General features: G+C 37.8%; 3 protein-coding genes across 4 annotated transcripts; 1 reads left to right on the plus strand and 2 right to left on the minus strand.

Moving 5' to 3' along the window:
• On the plus strand, nt 163-3,954 carry LOC18792085 (LRR receptor-like serine/threonine-protein kinase RPK2). The gene has a single exon (XM_020554456.1). It carries the CDS (start codon nt 278-280, stop codon nt 3,686-3,688), a length of 3,411 nt encoding a protein of 1,136 aa, XP_020410045.1. The 5' UTR covers nt 163-277; the 3' UTR covers nt 3,689-3,954.
• Nucleotides 9,763-13,318, minus strand: LOC18793844 (ninja-family protein AFP3). Its single transcript, XM_007222994.2, has 2 exons — nt 12,036-13,318; nt 9,763-10,385 (listed from the first exon to the last, which is right to left on the minus strand). The coding sequence occupies exons 1-2, from the start codon at nt 12,817-12,819 to the stop codon at nt 9,964-9,966; spliced, it is 1,206 nt and encodes a 401-aa protein (XP_007223056.2). The 5' UTR covers nt 12,820-13,318; the 3' UTR covers nt 9,763-9,963.
• LOC18789514 (putative G3BP-like protein) lies at nt 16,210-19,885 on the minus strand. 2 transcript variants are annotated; one of them, XM_020556022.1, is made up of 9 exons: nt 19,671-19,885; nt 18,950-19,128; nt 18,496-18,778; nt 18,136-18,395; nt 17,915-18,059; nt 17,663-17,784; nt 17,507-17,572; nt 17,122-17,170; nt 16,210-16,727 (listed from the first exon to the last, which is right to left on the minus strand). In XM_020556022.1, exons 2-9 carry the CDS (start codon nt 19,124-19,126, stop codon nt 16,465-16,467), a joined length of 1,365 nt encoding a protein of 454 aa, XP_020411611.1. In that variant the 5' UTR covers nt 19,127-19,128; nt 19,671-19,885; the 3' UTR covers nt 16,210-16,464. The 2 variants fall into 2 exon arrangements, with proteins under 2 accessions (XP_020411611.1, XP_020411610.1); XM_020556021.1 differs by having other exon boundaries at nt 18,136-18,404; nt 19,671-19,884.

The following is a 21,054-nucleotide window of genomic DNA, read 5'->3' on the forward strand; positions in this document are numbered from 1 at the left end:
TTGACGAGCTTATGCGTTCATTGACCGACAATGGTCCCCACACAACACCACTTAAAGTCGACTGGGCCCCACCCACGCTCTCTGCCATTGGGCAATGAATTTTCCAATCTAAAACCAGCAGAAGAAAAACCAATATAATATTGAACAACTTAAGAGAAGCGCCTCAAAGACCTCACAGTCTTCTCCTTCAACACCATAAGAAGCAGATACGGAAGACGAAGAAGGAGGTAAAGGTGGAAACCGCAACGACGCCGTTTACCCTCTTGTTTCTGAGAAAATGAGATGCCATCTGCTCTCCAAGACCGTGCTTTTAGTCAACGTCTTCTGCTTACTGTGTTGCTGCGTTTTCTCTTCCGTTTCCGGGGAAGCGCTGTTTTCCGAGAAATCGATTTTGCTTGAGATCAAGAGCTCATTTCCAGACCTACATGGGGTTCTCTCCAGTTGGAGCTCAAACAGCTCCGACCACTACTGTTCGTGGCTTGGGGTCTCCTGCGACTCCAAATCCAGGGTCGTCTCGCTCAGAATCACGGGCATTGATGGAAAAGGAGGTAATTTTCAAGCTCTTTCTTGCTCTGAGACTTTGAAACTTCAATTTCCGTTTAATGGGTTTGGGGTGTGGAGGACTAGTTCACGTAGTAGTGGAAATTTAGCTGGAAAGCTTTCACCTTGGGTTGGAAAGCTCACTGAGCTTAGAGTTTTATCGCTGCCTTACAATGAACTTAATGGCGAAATTCCTAAGGTAGTTTGGGGTTTAGAGAAGCTTGAAGTGCTTGATCTTGAGGGAAATCTGTTGACCGGGAAGTTGCCAAACCGGTTCTCGGGTTTGAGAAAGTTGAGGGTTTTGAATATTGGGTTTAATAGAATTGGCGGCGAGGTTCCTTTTTCGCTTTCCAGATGCATGAATTTGGAGGTTCTGCATTTAGCTGGTAATGAAGTGAGTGGAACCATTCCTGGCTTCTTTGGTAGTTTTCCAAAGCTGCGAGGGCTTTATTTGTCTCAAAATAGGTTAAATGGGTCTATACCATCTAAATTTGGACATAATTGTCGGAATCTTGAACAGCTTGATGTGTCAGGGAATTCCCTTGTTGGAAGGATTCCAGCTAGTTTGGGAAATTGTGGGCGGTTACAGACTCTTTTGTTGTTTTCGAATATGTTGGATGGTGTCATTCCCCGAGAACTTGGTCGGATTCAAAGGCTTGAAGTTCTAGATGTTTCTAGGAATAGCCTTAGCGGTCCAATCCCCTTTGAGCTCGGACAGTGTGTCAATTTGTCTGTTCTTGTCCTATCAACTCGTTTTAATCCGTTGACATCCCATCAGAATACCAATGAAGATTCATCAGTTGAAAGATCTAGTGGTCGGGAGGACGATTACAATTACTATGAAGGCTCCATTCCGGAGGAAATTACAACCCTGCCAAATTTGAAAATAGTTTGGGCCCCAAGGGCAACCCTTGAAGGCCAGCTTCCAAGCAATTGGGGTGGTTGTGGGAACTTGGAAATTGTGAACTTAGCTCAGAACCTTTTCAGTGGAGAAGTTGTTGGAGTATTTGAAAGATGCAAGAAGCTGCATTATCTGAATTTGGGCTCAAATAAGCTGAGTGGGAAGATTGATGAGAAGCTTCCAGTTCCTTGTATGACCGTTTTCAATGTTAGTGGGAACCTCATGTCTGGACCTATCCCCGAGTTTAGTTACAGAGTGTGCCCCCAGGTGCCCCCAAATTCAGATCTTGTCCAAGTCCACAATCCATCAGTTGCATATCAATTGCTCTTTGCTTGCAGAACCCAGCTTGACACCCATTTACCACTTTTCGGTGCTAGTTTCACAATGATTCACGATTTTAGTGGTAACAACTTCATTGGTCCAATCCAATACCTCCCTCTCGCATTGGAGGGATTGGGGAAGCGGACTGTTTATGCATTTCTTGCTGGCGGGAACAAACTCACTGGATCATTTCCTGAAAGCTTACTAGGACAATGTGATGGATTACATGGAATGATTATCAATGTTAGTAACAATAGGATATCAGGTCGCATTCCTTTTAAGGTTGGAGTGATGTGCAGATCTCTTAGATTCCTGGATGTCTCTGATAATCTATTATCTGGGTCAATACCTCCAGATCTTGGGTATTGGAAATCTCTTGTCTTTCTTGACTTGAGCAGGAACCGGTTGCAGGGTCAAATTCCTGAGGATATCAGTCATTTGAATTATCTTAAGTATCTGTCCCTGGCTAATAACAACCTTACTGGTGCAATTCCTGCTAGTTTTGTGAGGTTACAATCCCTTGAAGTGTTAAAACTATCTTCAAATTCTCTTTCTGGTGATATTCCACAAGGTCTTGTGAACTTGAAAAACATCACTGTTTTTCTGCTTGACGACAATAAACTCTCTGGGCACATCCCTTCAGGAATGACTAAGGCGAGATCACTATCTACATTTAATGCATCCTTCAATAACCTGTCTGGTTCATTTCCATTTAACAATAGTGTGATGAACTGTAGCGGTGTCCTTGGAAACCCTTTCCTTAATCCATGCCCTATTGTTTCACTCACTGCTCCATCAACAGATCAACCAGATAGCTCTGGGAATTCACAATATCACCCTGATTCTTCATCAGAAACTGTTGGTGATGAGGACAATAGTGGATTAAACTCAATTGAGATTGCATCTATAGTATCTGCATCAGCTGTTGTTTTGGTTCTGCTCTCACTTGTTATCCTTTTCTTTTACACTAGAAAATGGATACCAGATTCCAGGGTTCAGGGTTTCGAATATAAAGAAATGACAGTTTTTACAGACATTGGGGCTCCATTGACGTTTGAGAATATTGTTCAAGCAACAGCAAATTTTAATGCCAGCAACTACATCGGGAGTGGAGGATTTGGGGCCACTTACAAAGCCGAAATCAGTCCTGGAACCGTTGTAGCTGTAAAGAGGCTTGCTGTTGGAAGGTTTCATGGTGTTCAACAGTTCCATGCTGAGATTAAGACCCTTGGAAGGGTGAGACACCCCAACCTGGTGACTTTAATAGGTTACCATGCCAGTGAAACTGAGATGTTACTCATATATAATTATTTACCAGGAGGCAATTTGGAAAATTTTATTAAGGAAAGATCTAGAAGACCTTTTAATTGGAATATTCTCCACAAGATTGCTCTGGATATAGCCCATGCACTTGCTTATCTGCATGATGAGTGTATTCCGCGTGTCCTGCACCGTGATGTCAAGCCAAGTAATATACTGTTAGATGATGAGTACAATGCCTATTTGTCTGACTTTGGATTATCTAGGCTTTTGGGAACTTCTGAAACACATGCAACAACTGGTGTGGCAGGGACTTTTGGTTACGTAGCACCAGAGTATGCTATGACTTGTCGTGTGTCTGAAAAGGCTGATGTTTACAGTTATGGTGTCGTGCTGCTTGAATTGATTTCGGATAAAGAAGCCTTGGACCCTTCATTTTCTTCACATGGCCATGGTTTCAACATTGTTTCTTGGGCATGCATGCTGTTACGAATGGGTCGGGCTAAGGAGGTCTTCATGGAAGGGCTATGGGATGCCGGACCCCAGGATGATCTGGTTGAGATGCTGTACTTGGCTGTAACGTGCACAGTTGAGACCCTCTCCATTAGGCCTACAATGAAGCAAGTTGTCCGAAGGTTGAAGCGAATCCAACCTATTTCAGGCTAGCCGGGTAATGACCAGAGTATAAGTGTAGAGGTAGACCATAACCCTAGAAGTATAGAAGGTATGACATGCTTGTAATTTGTACATTTGTGCGCAGTCAAATTTTGGGGATCCCTGAAATTTGGTTCTCAGTTTGTTGTTGCTGTTGTAACAAGCATATTTTCCTGAGCTGAGAAATTTTTTGAACCTTGCATCTATACAAGTATGTCTCAGTTCGTTTGCAGTTTAAATATAATCCAAACTGAAAAATGGGTAGTGCTTGAGGTTGTGAATGCAGCAGTAAGACATCGTACTTCGTTTCTGGAATTAAGTTGCAACTTTCTGTCTTGTTATTTGACAAATAACAGGACCTGATGAGGCTTTGTTTGCAAAGGCCTCTGAAAAGTGCCTTTTATTGAAAAAAAGAAAATGGAAAACCTGCTAAATGGGATGGGGTTGACATGATGTGCCTCTCTAAGTTATAAAACCTTGATAATAGTATCATTCATTCTGATTAATTTTATTGTTAGATGACCTACTTGTAACATAACCCTGTAGGCTGTAGCTGAGCTGTGGTTCTTTATTGTTCTTTATAAACATAACATAATCATCTATGTGTTCTTTCTTTCTGCACTAGTAGTAGTAGGTGAGCAAATAGATATGGAAATCTCACTGTAATTGGGAAACATGCCTAGTTGGTTGGTTGATGCAATCTAATGCAACCCTAAACCCTATTTCCATTTTTTGGGATATATTGGGCCTTGCTTTCAGATCAGAGGGAGTGGTGGGTTTATTTGTTGGGAAAAGGCCAACTTTTTTTTTAATTAAAAAAACTACCAACAAATTATAGAGATATTTAGTCAAATACTCATTCTTAACACTAAAACTATAAATAAACCATATACTATTTAATTTCTATAAACATATCTCAAAAAAAACCCCAAAAATGACATTTGGCCCTATTGAATTTAATTTTAATTATTAAATTACTTTGATGCCTCATTGAGTGTTTTGGGTTTTTTTTATGAGATTTTTGGGTTGGATTTGTTTTAAGAAATCAATGGTAGTTTTGTAATTTAAAAGAAGTTAAAAGCCTTTTTCTTATATTGTAAATGGCCCTTGGGTATATTTCTAAAGTCAATTTCATATAGGGTTTTTCTATAATTTGGGCTCCTATATTGGGTATTATAGTGAATCTCCCCAAATTATAAGCCTATTATGTGGACAAGAAAAACCTAATCATAAAACACTACTAATAAATATCAACTGAAGAAAAAAAATTGAATTAATAACATCGGACTAACTAATTAAAAAATCTAGGGCTGATCTCAAAATTTAGACCAAAGCTGAGAAATTGATAAGAACCATAATTGAAATTCACAATTAATCAAGAAACTCTATCATGACAGATAAATTATCTGAATTGGCAGCTCAATTTTGGATTTAGGGGCTTACATGTTATGGTGAAGAAGTGAAGAGAATTGTAGCAGCAATTTTGTGTTGTGAAGAAGAGGAGGACTCGGAGAGATAGAGTTTTAACAAAAAGAGAGCGAGATCTCTGAGGATATGACAATTGGGAATGACACAACACGAACATACAACACGTTGTTGCCATGCCTAATCTTAAAGAGATACAAAAGAGGCGACCCATATACCCAAAACCGCCAAGCCCAAACAAGTCAAAAGTTAATTGTCGAGGTGGGTAATCTCATAGAGTTGTAGTAAAGAGCATTTACCTTTATGGTGTGTTTGGATGAAGTAATTCTAATTTCCATGGAAATTGTAAATGACGGAATTTTCAATTACATCATTTAAAAATTCCGTCAATTGCAAATTTCAGCGTTTTGATGTCATATATGCGGAATTTAAGAAATGACAGAAATTACAATTTCACCTGTTTGGATAATCATCACATAATTAGAATTTACATAAGAACTTTTTTTTTATTTTTTTATTTTACAAGAGTCTTGTATAAAATCTGATATGAATAATTAGCATAGTTCAACACATTATTATTATATATATAATTAGAAAGACTTGTGATATACGAAAATGTCTAACAGCACATACCTCAATTGTTACTAATATAAAGAATTGCAACTGTAGCTTGTCTAATTTAAAAAAGCATAAATCGCATAATTTTAAAAAAAAAATGAAGCTAATCATCCCAACCAATGTTTCAACAAAATAGCAAAAATTAAAAATGTCAACTGAATATAAAATGTGTCTATGCTTTTGGTGAAATAAACATAAACACCATTCCCTTCTTTCTCTCAGTTGGAATTGTCTTTAACATGAGAAACTGTTTCTTATTTTCTATAAACCAAGAGCATGCCTTCAGTTGTTCATCTGGACTAAGATCTGGAATTGCAATGACTTCATTATATACTTCTATTGGATCAAGCTTTTGTGTAGTAGAATTGATAAAGTGTTCCAAAGATGAAGTCATTTTAGCCACTGAATCAGCAAGAACATTAGTTGTACCTCTTTTTTTTGGTGGGGAAATATCAGAAGGTTTTTGATCTCTTCTCTTTGGACAACTAGAGTTGGGTGAAACATCATCAACCTGACAACTCTCAAAACCTTGAGTATCACTTTCCAAATCAATAAAATTATTGGGATCACTCTCAGGAGTCATAATCTCAGCAGCTTCTGCACATGTTTCAGCACCCTCTCCCGTAGCTCTATCTTTGCCACATAAATCCACTATATCATCCCAGTTTGCAATCACTTTAAATCGAAAAGTTCTAGCATCTTCATGAGACTATCAAGCAAAAAATCAAAGTTAACCATTTATTTACCACAATTTTAGTCATACAAAAAGATATAATTGCATTATAAATTACCTTCACATACTCATCCCAAACATTGTCTTCATCTATACTGATCATCTTCTTTGTTGCATCCCAATTGAATCCACTCTGACTTAATATATCACTGACTATACCATAAAACCTTTTTCAAGTTTTAACACGATTTCTTATGTTATCAGCACTTACTTCAATATCAAATTGTGCAGACAATATGGCAGCAGCGGTGTTATAAGCAACTGCTTTCCAACCACCATCTCCTTTATGACCGATCTGACGTTCTTCTTTAAGTATATCCGCTAATGAACGCTCCATTTGTATATTCCATCGAAAATAGGCTTTGTCATCTCCTTCAGTGTATTATTTTGCTTGTCTTTTCTTCTCCTCTGCTTTATTTTGTTTACTTTTTCTGCCATCTTATGTATTTAAAATTATTATAACAACAACATTAATAAATATTTGATCAACATATATTTGCATCAAAAAATGATCAACATATATAACAAAATAGACACATAAAGCTGAATAATAAGGAAAAAAAAAACAATCAATAAAGAAGAGTACACATTTATTAAAACTGATAAGAAAAAACATGATTCAAATGTTTACAACTCCATACATAAATTTAACTTGAGACAGTTCCAACTCAATTAATATATAATGACTGAAAATCATGAATTAGTGGCGCCTCGTGCTTGATAATCAAGAAACATCTGCATTGCTAATGTGTCACGGAAAGTAGTCCATTGATCAGTGACTTGAACACTTATAATCCTATTTGCGTTACCCTCTGATGTAGAATGATTTGATATCTCATGATCCACAGAAGTTAAAAAGGAAAAATATATAAAATATGCAAAACCCATGTCTTGTTTTCGAGAATGATCAAGAAACAGATTCAATTCAAGGAAGAATCAGAGAAAAAGCAAAGAGGAATTCAAACTAAACAAATTTTGAATATGGACATCGATTCAGGGAAAAAGAGAAAGAGAAGCCCGAAAAAAACACTTGAGAGAGAGAGAGAGAGAGAGAGAGAGAGAGAGAGAGAGAGAGAGAGGACTTACCATAAAGTCGGAGGCGCTTGAGGAAGAAAGGCGTTTGGTGAATGGAGGTGAGAAAGTTTGACCTTGCGTATGTATATGTCTCTACACTCTATCTTTCTTGCCTTGATTGGAAGAGCAAATATTCTTGTTATATTGAAGGACAGAGAGGAGAAATAAAATAAACGCAAAACCCTGCTTCTAGAGATGAAAAGAATCAATATAGCAGACAAAAAAGAGGCCAACGATAAGGAAAGAAATTGAAAACTGAAACTCACCAGAAAACTTATCAGAACACCATCAAGAAAATACCCATGGCACGCAGGTTTGTTCTCTTTGAAGAAGTTAGGTTATTCTTAAAATTTTGGCAGGCAGAAGATGAAATTTTTGGCGGGCATGCAGAAGATGAAAATTTTGGCGGGTAGAAGCTAGGTTATCGCAGGCAGAAGATTAAAATTCCCTCTCTGTTGGAAATTGTACAATTCCGCCTATTACCATGGAATTTCAACTCGGGATTATAGATGTGCAATTTCCACGATATTTTTCGCGTGTAATTTGGCAAATCCTAAGTTAATTTTGCCAAACGCTGAACTTTCCCTTTTCCACGCTCCAAATCCCGACTTTTATTAAAATTCCGAGTTATTTTACTGCATCCAAACACACCATTACACTCAATAGGTTTGAACTTCTCATTTTCCCTTTAGCCTCATTTATAGCGGAAACCAGTTTGCAAGCTTCACAAAGCAACCACATGCATCTAAGTGAGAAACATACCAATTACACAAGCTGGAACCAGGATAGAGAAGGGAGTTATTATGAACTTCTCAGCCACTGTGCAAGAAGCCAAGTATTCAAGCAGCAAATATTTGGAGCTGAACAAATATTTCTAAAATGAACCCGCCACTAGTAGCAGCAGCTACCTACCCAGGGGCGGTTCCAGCATGTGGCAGGCTGGGCTCATGCCTGGCCCACATTTATGTTAAATAAATATTACTCACACTTTTCTCTCTCCTCTTTTCTCTTTTGTCCGGCCCTAATTTTTGTTAAAAAAAAATTACATACACTCTCATCTCTCTCCTCTCCTTTGTTTTTTAGGGTAGTAATTTCTCATTATAATTTTATCCACTTACCACTCTTTTTTTAATTATAAAATAGAGTGTAAATGAATAAAATTGAAATTAAAAAATCACCACTCTTTTTTTATTCTTTTCCTCACACTCTCCTCTCTCCTCTCTCCCTTTTTTTATTCTTTTCCTTACACTCTCCTCTCTCCTGTCCTGTCCGGTCTCCTTTTTTTTATTCTTTTCCTTCTCTACTCTCTATCTCTCTTTTTTTTTTTTCCGTTGTTTTCCTTCTCTCCTCTCTCTTTTTTTTCCGTTGTTTTCCTTCTCTCTCTCTCTCTCTCTCTCTCTCTCTCTCTCTCTCTCTTATTTCTTCCTTTTCCTTCTTTCTTTCTGTTACAAAAATATTACCTACATTACTTATGATTATTAAAAAAATTAGTCTTGCACAAAGATAACTATTTCAGAAATTGCGAAACACGATTGATAGGCTATGGAGTTCGAGGTGGAAAGCTAAAAATGGATGTCATAATAAACGTTTATAAAAGGAAACAAGGAGATAAATGAGGTCACAACTCGTTAAAAAAAAACATAGCTCCGCCAATTTTCTTCCTTCCCATTTCTCTCGAAATAAATCTGATTTTTTTAAAATTAATGTAGTCCTCTATATTATCTTTCTTTTTAATGTGAAATAATTTTTTTTCTATTTTTTTCTTTTGGTTTTTATTTAAGTTTTTGTATTTGTAGATATAAATGCATTTGAGGATAAGGCTTATTACGTCTCCTCTCACTATGTAATTCTTTTTATGTTTATTAATGAAATTCACTCGTTCGTCAAGTTTGTTATATAAGTTTTGTCCGGTCGGCTTTCGAATCCTAGAACCGCCACTGTACCTACCTTTCTTCACTGTGACAAAATTTAAGTCTTCCTCTCTCTTGTTTATTGCTTTATGCTTCCCCAATTTGTCTTTTCTTTTTCTTCTTAAATGATGATTATCTTCATGATGGAAAATATGATGTTGGGATTAGTTGCAAGAATTGGAATTGGAATGAATAGCAATATTCCTTAATATGTTACCTAAAAACAAATCAGCAGATCTAGTATTCTGTAAAATTATCATAACCCCATAATTGCTTCTATAAATGGTTGGCTACAGGAGAGGTTGAAAAAATGAAACTCAGATCAGCAGACACAAGACTAAGAAGGGGTGCATTTAAAACTTTTCCAAACTAACAGTTATTATTTTATGATCAATTCCATTTCTAGAACTTATTACCAAGAATCAACCAAAATCAGAAAAAGAAGCTATCAAATTTAGATAATCTCCTTTTGTTTCCATTCTACATCCCCTTATTTTAAGGGGCATAAAGTACAAGGGAACACTCCATTACGAAAAGGAAGTGGCAGCAGGGTTTACAACTATATGCCTAAGTGGGTGAGTGACATCACTTCCTCCTGCGTGCTTCACGAACTCTGCTGGAGAGAGAAAGCTGCCATGGCAAACACACATTATTCTTACTTCCTCTCCCTTCCCATATCTGTATAGGATTCCTTCTACTTTTCTACCATTAGGACCGTCTCCTTTTGTGAAAACACAAGGCATGTCCTCCATAGCATTCGTCCTCGTTTCCCGTCCGCTTTTCTCTGAAGAATTTGGCTTCTTACACTTGCTTTCTACATCAGCTCTGGAAGCTCTGGATGCATCCTCAGCTGTCCCTGTCCCTGAAGAGCCCACGGTGTCTTGATTACTTCGTTCTTGCAACAACTGATTACTAGCAGGGCTTCTTGCTTCACCACAATTGCTGGATCCTGTGATGTTAAGGGAAAACTATAAGGAAAAAGAAGCAGAGCAGTCTTTCTTCTTTTGTTCCATCCCCTTCACCTGTTGCGGAATCTTATTCATTTCAAATTCACAAGGTTGATGATATTAGCAATTTGGAAATTTAAAAGCAACATTCTCCAGTGACACAGTACGCAAGAACCTCTCTGAACTACATATAAATCTATCGTAAAGTGAACTCTTAGTTTTCACCTTGACAACAGATAGAAAGAAAATGGCATCAGTCAAGAAAGAAATCCATAGACTACCTGGCTACAGCATAAGGATACAGTAGGATAAGGTAAACAATGATCTCTGCTTTTGTATATTTTTCATTTTGATCAGAAAAGATTATGCATCCACTAGAGGATTTCAGAGTCACTCGCAGGTTCGAGGTGCAACGTCAAGGAAAAGAACTTCCATAGAGCACTAGAATCAGTGACCTTTACATCCCTATCCCTAGATTGCTTGTACCAGTTACCAGTACGTCTTGATTTGTCCACAATCCAGGTGAACATAAGTCACTGTGGGTTTTCTATTAAATGTTCTTTTGATGAGTGATATATCTTTCGGTGGAAAACACTAACTATATACGACCAGTAAGTGTTCCAACTGGAATGCTTTACTGTGAAACATTACCAGAGAAGTTTAGCACTAAGAACACTAACAGGCAACAAATATAAGCCTGTTTCTTGACATACATTCTTGGCCCCTTCCCTGGCAACCACTACCATTATGCGATATAAAGTGAAATCCAACCTAAATTCCCAAAAAACTTGAGGTTGCTGACTCATCGTGTGGGTTAAAAACTGAACTACTTCCGCATTTCCAGTGAAGTGAACTCCACTTAATATAACCATTTTAGTGATTTATGGTAAGTATATATACACATTTCCAAAAAGGAACATCCACCAAAAGCTCAAAGCTCTATTTCTGTGTGGTAGCAACATGATTTTAGTGTTGGGTTTTCTTAATGGGTGTAAGGTATTAGGTTGGTTTGGCCCTGATTGCTGCAAAAACAACAGCATCCGTGTCCTTCAATGTTGCACGCATTATTGCAGACTATTCATTATCATGCATCAGATTCAGAATGCACTTCACTGCTTTTACTAAATATTCTAACTTCTCTATCAAAATCGCCTCTCTGTAACCCTTTGCAATCCTTTTCCATTCACTTTCTGAAAAGTAAACCAAACCGAACCTAAAACAATATTTAGATTTGTTAAGGTAATAACTCATCTTTTGGAAAGGAAAACAGTACATGGCGTGACATTTAAAATACTGCACTCTTTCTTGTTCCCAAATTTTCTTAGCAACCAATTTGGCATCGCTCTCCATTAACTAACTTAAGGACCGGAGCACGTGATTAAAACATCCAACCTACAACAAAGAACAAAATATACCACATGGGAAAACCTAAGACGCCATCTGCTAATGAAGCAGACTTGTCCTATAATCCTATTCCAAAACAAACAAAAAACCAACCAACCAACCAAAGCAAAGTAGAGCAGATAAAGCTAGCTCTACGCAAAATCAATCAACCACTCAACAACTGAATTTCAATCCAAGAATTCATCAAAATTCAAATTAACCAACACAGTTAACAGAAAGTTGAGACAAGGAGAAGAAAAATGAGATACCTTGAAGAGGTTTACTCTCCAATTCTGACATCCCTGACGAGCTTCCTCCTTGTGACTCCATCGAACCCTGCGAAGTGGGTTGTCCTCCAAATCCCTGTAAACTACCCAAAATCTCAGCTTTCAATTTTTCCAGTGCATCCACTCCACCACCAACGGAAGCTTGCCTAGCAGCTGCGGCTGCAGCCCAACTTGGCAACACAAAAGGCGGACCTACCGTCCGATTAACCCTACTAGCCCCATCGTACGGCTGCTGCTGCTTATCCCTCAAATTGGGACCCCCCTCAAGTTCTCGCCTTTCCTCCTCCAAGGAGACCCCTTCTTTCTCAGCCTTGCTTGAGTTTGAGTTCCTCTGCTTCTCTGACCTTCTTCTTTTGGCCTCCAATCGTCTCAGAGTCTGCAACTCCTTCCGCTTCCTCCACTCCTCCTCTGTCTCCGTGGGAAGTGAAGATGTCCTCATCAGACTCGCCGGGCACGACACCTGCGCTGGTGTCGTTGGGTCGTTGTCGTCTCTCACAAACGGCATAGTTCCGGCAATGGATGAAGATCGGATTAGCTTTTTCTTGGAACTCTTGTCGACCCCAAATCGGCCACCCAAAGAAAGCCCGAGATTTAACTCCAGCTCATCTGACTCTTCTTCTTCACTAGGCTCTGCATACTGCGACTGCTGTGTGTTGCTGCTACACATTAATCTCTGCAGCAGATCTCTTGGGTACTTGTCAATTTGCAAAGACAGATATTCCATTGCTCTCCTTCGCTCTTCATTAGCTTCACCCATGTTTTCCATCACAGAGGAAAAAAAAACAGCAAAATAAAAAATAAAAAGTATGTGTTTTTAAGTACTTCAGCAGCTATATATGTCTCTGCAGATTATTTTAAAAAAAAAACAGAACTTCGATCTGCTTCAACATAACCCATATGTAGAAACTTGCTTAAAATGATCAGAACCCGTATTCAGGTCTCAAGATAATACAAGAACGCTCGCATTCAGTTCAAATCCCAAATTAGAAACGACCCAACAAACAAAGCCGTTTCTCTCTGCTTCTTTATGAGCCATCAGTTCACTCTGATGAGTTATTTCCCGAGTGACCAATCCGAGATATTTGACAAGAAAATCCCGGCAAGACTCGCTGGGGAAAACAGAGGAGAAAAAACACTGAAATCAAAAGAAAAACAGAAGAAGTGAGAGAGAACGAGGAAAACGAAAGAAAGAAAGTAGGCAAGCAGAGACCTGCTTAAGAGAGAGAGAGAGAGAGAGAGAGAGTGGCAAAATTTATTGTGTTCCTATAATACCCTTGGCGTTTTGACAAGAAAAGTACTTGGGGGAGCCAAGTGGCCGTCTCGGGGAATACCGCGGAGACACGTAGCCCGACTGGCATTGTCTTTTTGGCGTCTCTACCTGTAACAGTAAGTTGTCCTGGCTGAGACACGTGTCGAGAGGAGAATGAAGGAGGGAGAAAAACGCACGCGTCGATCTCCTATGGACAGCAGTTAGCAGACACGTGGGTGAGAGTCGTTTGGCCTCGTAAAAGCTTCGGCGAAGGTTTTGGGGTTGTCTCTGCCCCTCTCTCTCTACTCGTCTAGTCGTGTTTGTTTATTGTTGGTCGCCCTTAAGCCTTAGCTGTCGTCTTCAATTATTTGACGAACTGTAATCTCTCTCTCTCTCTCTCTCTCTCTCTCTCTCTCTCTCTCTCTCTCTCATCTTCACATATTAACAGCCTTTAGATCTGAAATTAAACATGTTATGATTTTTATATTCTTAATTAGGATTGCTCGAAATTATGTTTCAATATAAGCAGTGGCGGACTTATAAATTTTTCAGCGAAAGTGCAATTCTTAAAAACTAAAAGCTTAAAAAAAAAACAAAAACAAAAAAAAGGAACTCAAGAAGGAAAAAAAAAATTGCATGGATGATAATAAATATCCCACTTAAATAAGGAATTCTCAAAACTCAATTGAATAAGAGAGAAGTTCTAATTAAAACCTAATTAGGTAAGAATTACAAAAGCCCTTTAGAAGCCCACGAATGGTCCAGCAGTTCCCTTTTTTTTATCTTTTTTTAAAAAATAATAAAAATAAGGAGGTCTTCACATGCAGTAAGAACAGTGGCAAGGATGTAATCATCCACCTCAAAACCCTCTGTTCGCATCTGATACATGAGCTTCATAGCCTCCTGGCAGAAACCATTCTTTGCATAACCCACTATCATAGCCTTCCAAGAAACCAAATTCCGTTATGGCATGCTGTCAAAAACATTAGACATGGCAGGACTTTTATTTGCAGAGGAGTAAATCAATTTTCAGTGCAGAACGGTTTCCATCTGGGCGCATGCTTTCAAAGCGAATGAGTAAGTAAATGCGTTGGGATCCACCCCATCCTCCATCATTTCATTCAAGAGCAGCGCAATTCACTTGCGCATTTCATCTAACAGCTTCAGTGCATGAGTAGAGGTGCAACTTCAACAGTTTTTATGGAGTTTTCCGGCGACCGGAGGTGTAGGTGCACCTCCTTGCGCTTGCACAGGTCCGCCACTGAATATAAGAGTATTTTCTTGACAAAGATATATTCTAAATTAGTCTAATGTACGCATGGTGATTTAACTCAGTTGTAAGGAGATGACCACACAATTTTGATCAATTGACCCAACTCATATTTGAAATATCTATAATATGTTTTCAATGCGAATTTATATGTCATACATCTTTTTATTTATAGCTTACCTCACCAATTTAAACTCCCAAGAAAATAGTATCAAATTACGGAGTTTTTTTTTCAATTTTTAGTCATATATGGTAAATTATTTTAGGAATTAAAATTTTTGTGGATTTAGATAACACAAATGTCAAATGCCACATAAGTGACAATTGACTAATTATCTATTTTTACAATTATTTCATTTTTATTTTACTACATTATACATATTTATTTATTTATTTATTTTACGAACGTATTTATTTATACGACCATGAGAGAAATTAGCATCATAATAGTTGCATATACTCGGTGATATGAGAGTTGTTATCTTCCATTTGCACAACACCCCAAAAAATAGATATAGTCATGCTGAATTCCTTGTTACCATGAAAGCGAGATTAGTTAGATTTTAACTATTATTTTTTATGTTTTATTTTCAAACAACTGCGGTGTTGTTGTGGTGAACATCTATCCCTGGGAAAAAGTCAACGAGGAACAAAGTTTTAAGGTAGGGGGCATCAAGTATAAATCGGGCGAGTAGAGTGTGATGCACGTGCTTCCAATTCCAAACAAGAAAACATGTCATCATGATTATTATTATTCATGAGTAAATGAGGCAGTGGGACCCAGCCGTGACAAGTTGCAGTTTCCCACCATAGAAAATAGTAAAAGAACTAGGTGTTGCTACGTGTCGGATGGACTGAGGAAGTCCACGTGCCCCAGTGGGTGGGGGTCCCCTCTTCTCTACTCTACTCTCTACTCTCTGTTCTGTATAGCAATCACCAACTCACGAGAGCGACATGTCGCCTGTATATTTATAGCCAACTTTGTCCTTTTTCTTTTCTTTTTTCTTAATTTTTTTTTATTATACATAATTTCGATTTCAAGAACCAGAAGTAATTGTAAAGCAATAATAATTGATAATCCACGAGCCTTTAACACTTAACTTAAACGTGTTAAGATAAAATAGAGATTCCAGATTCAAGTTATCAAGCAAATTAAAATCTCCGAACTACAAGCGAGTTAATTAGAATAATGTGACGGGATATTTACACTCGAGAGTCGACTTCAATCCCTTTCACAATAATAGTTTAAAATGTCGCTTGGTCAAAAAAGTTCCCAAATAATTATCTCCTCTTTTTTCTTTTTTCCTTTTTTCTTATTTGAGCAAGACATCCTGCTCCATTCATAAAAGGAAAACCAAAAAACTAAAGGGCAGGAAAAGAAATGGCCAGACAGAAAAAGTAGGAAATAGGGGATGATCTGATAGGACACGTCATTGATGTTGATGTGGAGACGAAAGATTCTCCGACACATCTGGTCGCCACGTGTTGGTAATAGACACGGTTGCTTTTCACGCTAACTTTTGAAATGAGAATGACAAAAAGGCCTGCTGCTGCACTGCACACGTATGGGCCATGGCTAAATAAAGTGTGGCATGAATGAACCTAAGCCAAGCCAAAAATTCACGCACACCAATTATTCGATCCAGCAACACAAAATGATAATTATTTCAATAAATATATATAGTTACAAAAAAAAATTTAAGTTAAATGCAAATCAAACAAGACAGGAAACAACAACCTCGTAAGGTCAAAGACCTAAAACATGCCGCATTCTAAATTCTGCCTCTACCAAAAACACCTAACCTATGAGGTCTCACTAATGAAGGAAAATTCTTGTAAATAAGAATCTAATCAACTGAAAGAGCTAGCTGCTGCTGCTGCTGCAACCTAATTCATGTCACCACCTTTCCCGTTTGACGAGCAGCTTTTCCTCCATTCTGGTAAGGCCTCTGATAAGCTTCTCCATTGCGACCGGCATTGCCCCTAGTTTGACCTGAGAACTCACGATGTTCGCTCTTCTCAGAATCACTTCTTCCATAACCTTGGCCTCCAGTATAGTTCCCGCGGTCTCCAGTATAGTTCTCGCGGCCTCTAAAACTGTCATTTCGGTACCCACCCCTTCCTGACGGATACCTTCCTCTCTCGTTGTTGTTCGCTGCAATAATAAAGACCGTCAGCAAACAGCATTGCAAGATGAAGATGAGAATGAGATGAAAGCAGTGAGGAAAATATGGGGTGAGAACAGATAAGTTAAAACTGAAAACTTAAACCATTTAAAATTTTAAGAGTGATTCTATATTGTTCATCTGTTCTCCCTCAACTCAATTTATCTTCTCTTTATCATCTCCCTCTTCCTACTCTTTTCTTTAATTAAAAATAAATAAATCACATAACATACAAACGTGACTCACGTGAATGAAAACAGATGAATAATGAGTCATTTTGGTGTGACCACCTCCACCCGTGACGAAGACAATGGTGGAGAAAAGAGAGTAAATTCTATGAAAGCACATAATTTAGGAAGAAAGATAAATTTCACTTCAACTTGCCTCGTCTTTCCTCAACACGTAGCTCAAAATTCCCATATTTGACAGATGCCTGAAACAGTACATGCATGTCACATGTTAGATACGGTTCTGTATATCAACTTGCAAATATAAATAAAATCATCTAAAATACGGCATATCATATAGCCAGCTGCATTTGAACAAAATGAGAACATAATCTTTATGTTCTTGCTAGAAAAGCAAAACGACTAATTGAAACAATCCTAAACCAAGTTATTTTGTAAAATCAATTTTGAACTAACAACATTATGGTGATTAAAGGATTAAATCATTGCACTGTTTGAACAATTTGCATTTCTGAAAAAAATGAATAAATCTTACAAAATACAAAGAAGACTACAAAAGGGCACATATTCAAAAGTTATACCTCAAGTGCAGTTTGCATGGCTTTAGCAGATTCAAATTCTACAAAACCGAAACAGGTTCCCTGTTGCTGGATATACAAGTGTAATACAAAATAAGTAAATAGTTGTAAACCAAAAGGCCTAATTCAAGATGGACACCAACTAAATGTAAATCATACCTTATTGCTTCTCACTTGAATCCCATCACGCTTGATGGGTCCAAACTGCTTAAAAACCTTCTCCAATTCTTCAACAGTTGCATTCATTGGCAGTTTGGCAACGAAAATGGCATAAGACTTACCTGCAACAATAAGTTGAAAGGATACGAGAATTAATGATTTTCCTATATATGAGAAGGGTATATAACACCTCATCTATTGGCAGGACCACACAGCTAAATTTTAATACTACACCACAAAAGAAATATCAACCTGCAGGCACATTATTCTTTTCCGGGGCACTATTGTTCTGGGGAGGTAAAGCTACTGGCGTTACGGGTTCACGAGGCCGCTCAACAGGTTTAGTGGGGCGTGTCCTCATAAGGAATGGAGCGTTATTCCCATTCAAGGCATTCACCTGAACCAAGAAACCGTCAGATGATATGTATAAGTCTCATGATACCAAATACAAGACAACCAAAACTATAACTCACCACTGATGCAAAAGATTTCTTTGGAGCATCCTTCTGTGTGTTAGAAGCAGCTGCCTCTGTTACTTGGGGAGCAACATTCTGCCTTGATTCAACAGGATTTTCAGCAACAACACTATTTTCAGTAACAGTTTCTTGACCATTCTCCAACACATTAATGGATTCCTTTCCATGGGTATTATTAAGTTCCTTTTCATTGGTATTATTAACCTCCACAGATGTAGTTTGATTCAGCTCAGGTTGATCAGCAACAACAGAAGGCTCTGTAACAACTAATGACATAATACCCATAAATAAATTTGTTACCAGAAAGTGAAGCAATAAGAACCAAACAATCTACACCCTAAATCTCATAGAACGTACCATGATTTGGAGCCAAAGAAGCTTCTGGAGTGCTTTGATCAACAACAATATTTTCCACCACACCATCTACGTACTTAAAGATATCGTTCAAGACAAAGAATCCTGTGTCTTGTGGGGCCAGAAAGAAAGTTTGAGTAAATTTTCTTTGCACGTTGTCTTTTCCAGTTAAATGCCCGGTCACTAAGATAATCACTCCGCCGTTCAATGAAAACTGATAATCAGCACTCAAAATCTGTAAATGACAATTATTGTAGTCCAAGGAGAGTATCATGCTATTGATGTCCTGTTTCAAAAAACATCCAATTAACTCATCAGACTATGTACACTCTGATTAAAATACAAAAATTATGCAACAACCAATTAAAAGGCTTCATGTTGCACGGTTGTCACTGGCTGTAACAACCAATTGATGATCATCTGTGAGTCACAATTAACATTTTTTTACAAGACTTACTTGCAAGGTTGTCACAGTCTTCAACGCTTTACCATCTGGTTCAGGGCGGGATAGAACACTTGACTCATGATAAAATCTATGAAGAAATTCTGGTTGACAGAATAAATCATAATACTGTTTAACAAAAGCATGGCCCACAGTCTCCAAGGTGTGTGGATGTGCTGATTGATTTTCCATCTCTGCATCAATAAGGTGTCGTTAGATTCTATTTGCTATAACAAAAACCCAATTCAAAAACTAAACTTCCATATTCTCTAAATCATACACAACCTAAAATAAATATCCATGAATTAGCAAACCAAAACCAACAAATTGACTAACAATCAAGGGAACCCAAGTACTAAAAGAACCCAATTTCCAGATTCTATATAGTCAATGTGAGTGTTTTACAGTACTGCGACGATCATGACTAGAAGTAAAAAAAAAAAAACCAACCCTAAAACGCCATTAAAACAGGAGTAAAATTATCATCAACAACATAAATAATACAAACCCAAATCTACAATCTTTGTTCTAGACCCAAATTTACAAACTTTACATCGTGAACCATCATCCCTGACAATAAGCAAACCAGTTCTCAAAGCAAATCCTAAAGAAAACAAAAGTTGGATCTGAAACGCAAATCTTAAAGCGAATCATCATGATACAATGCAATCAATCAAAACTCAGAGACCCAAACAAAAATTGATAAAACCCAACACAGAGAGAAATCAATACACACCAGAAGGCAGAAGGCCGAGAGCGCAAAGAAGCGCCTCCAATGGCTTCAAGAGAAGGAGAGAACAGAGAAAATTTGCGAGAATAATAATACTATAAGTGGTTGGTGGAGAATCTGGTGATGCAAAGGTTGAGATTTATAGGCGATTTTATTGGGGTTTTCCCATTCCTAGTCCGATATGTACTACTCGTCGACCCACCGTCTTTGGTTGGAGTTGGAGGGAATTTTCGTATTTCTACTTTTCCCTGCCCAGCCCAGTTTTGCTATGTGGGGTCCATCCGCAGAAATCGAACGGTATGTTGTGCGAGGTTTTCGATGTAACGGCCCTGATTTATTTTAATGAAAATGGAAGGTTCTTGATCGACTGTCCTGATTGGTAAATTGGTGCTAGGCTGTGTGTGGTGCACGGTATCTGATACTTGCAACAGTATGCTCCGCGGTTGCTGGACAGTGTGTCAGACGCGCTTAAAGGGAAGGTGAGAAAATTGTTGAAGCTTTTAATGGGAAAGGAGAATAAATTTGGCAATTTATTTCTTTTGTGCCAAGAATTGCCAATTTCTCTCTTTTTTTCTTCTTTTTATTTATTTATTTTTTTGGTTAAGAATTGCCAATTTATTTCTTCTTTCCTATTCAATTTCCAAATCGAGAAAATCCACACAAAAAATATATATATTTTTTTTATAAAAGAAAGCTAGGGTTTGTGCATATAAGATATTCTGAATCTTTAATGGATGTAGGGTCCACATGAATCCCATTATGCTTGCATTAAAAGATACTATATTTTTTTAATAATCATATTAAAAAATTATAATAACATGTGTTATACCCTTTATTCATTATTGATTTACATGAATTGATGCATGAGTTATTATTGAAAGAGAATCAAAATATTACCAAACGGGCAAAAGCGTTTTTAGACTTGTTTTTAGAGCACTGCCAGCGGTGGCCCCCAGTCCGAGCAACAAGGGCCTCAAGCTCCAGTTTGATGTTTCAACGGGCTTCAACAGTCCGGGTAACTAGTGAACTCCACAAGCTTGAGCAGGCCCTAAGGTAAAAATAGTATGAGCTGTTACCTGGATTTACAGACGAGTATGGGCTTTTAGTTTAATGTTTCTATTCAGTGGGCGTGGGTTAGCGATGAGGTTAGCAATGAAATAAAAATTAAACAAATCTAAACAAATACTAAAAATGTTAGAATTTTTTTAAATAAATACTTAGTCATATTCTTTACTTCCCACACCAAAACTCTATACAAATTCATCTCCTCATATATTATGTGAATAGTGGTTGCCCTTGAGTTGACATGACAATAGGTGGAAATACTACAACCTTTTGCAAGGGCTGCCACTACTCATGTGAATAGTAAAAACTATTGTCTTGTCATTAC

This window comes from Prunus persica, chromosome G1, assembly GCF_000346465.2.
Source record: "Prunus persica cultivar Lovell chromosome G1, Prunus_persica_NCBIv2, whole genome shotgun sequence".
NCBI classification, from domain to species: Eukaryota; Viridiplantae; Streptophyta; class Magnoliopsida; order Rosales; family Rosaceae; genus Prunus; species Prunus persica.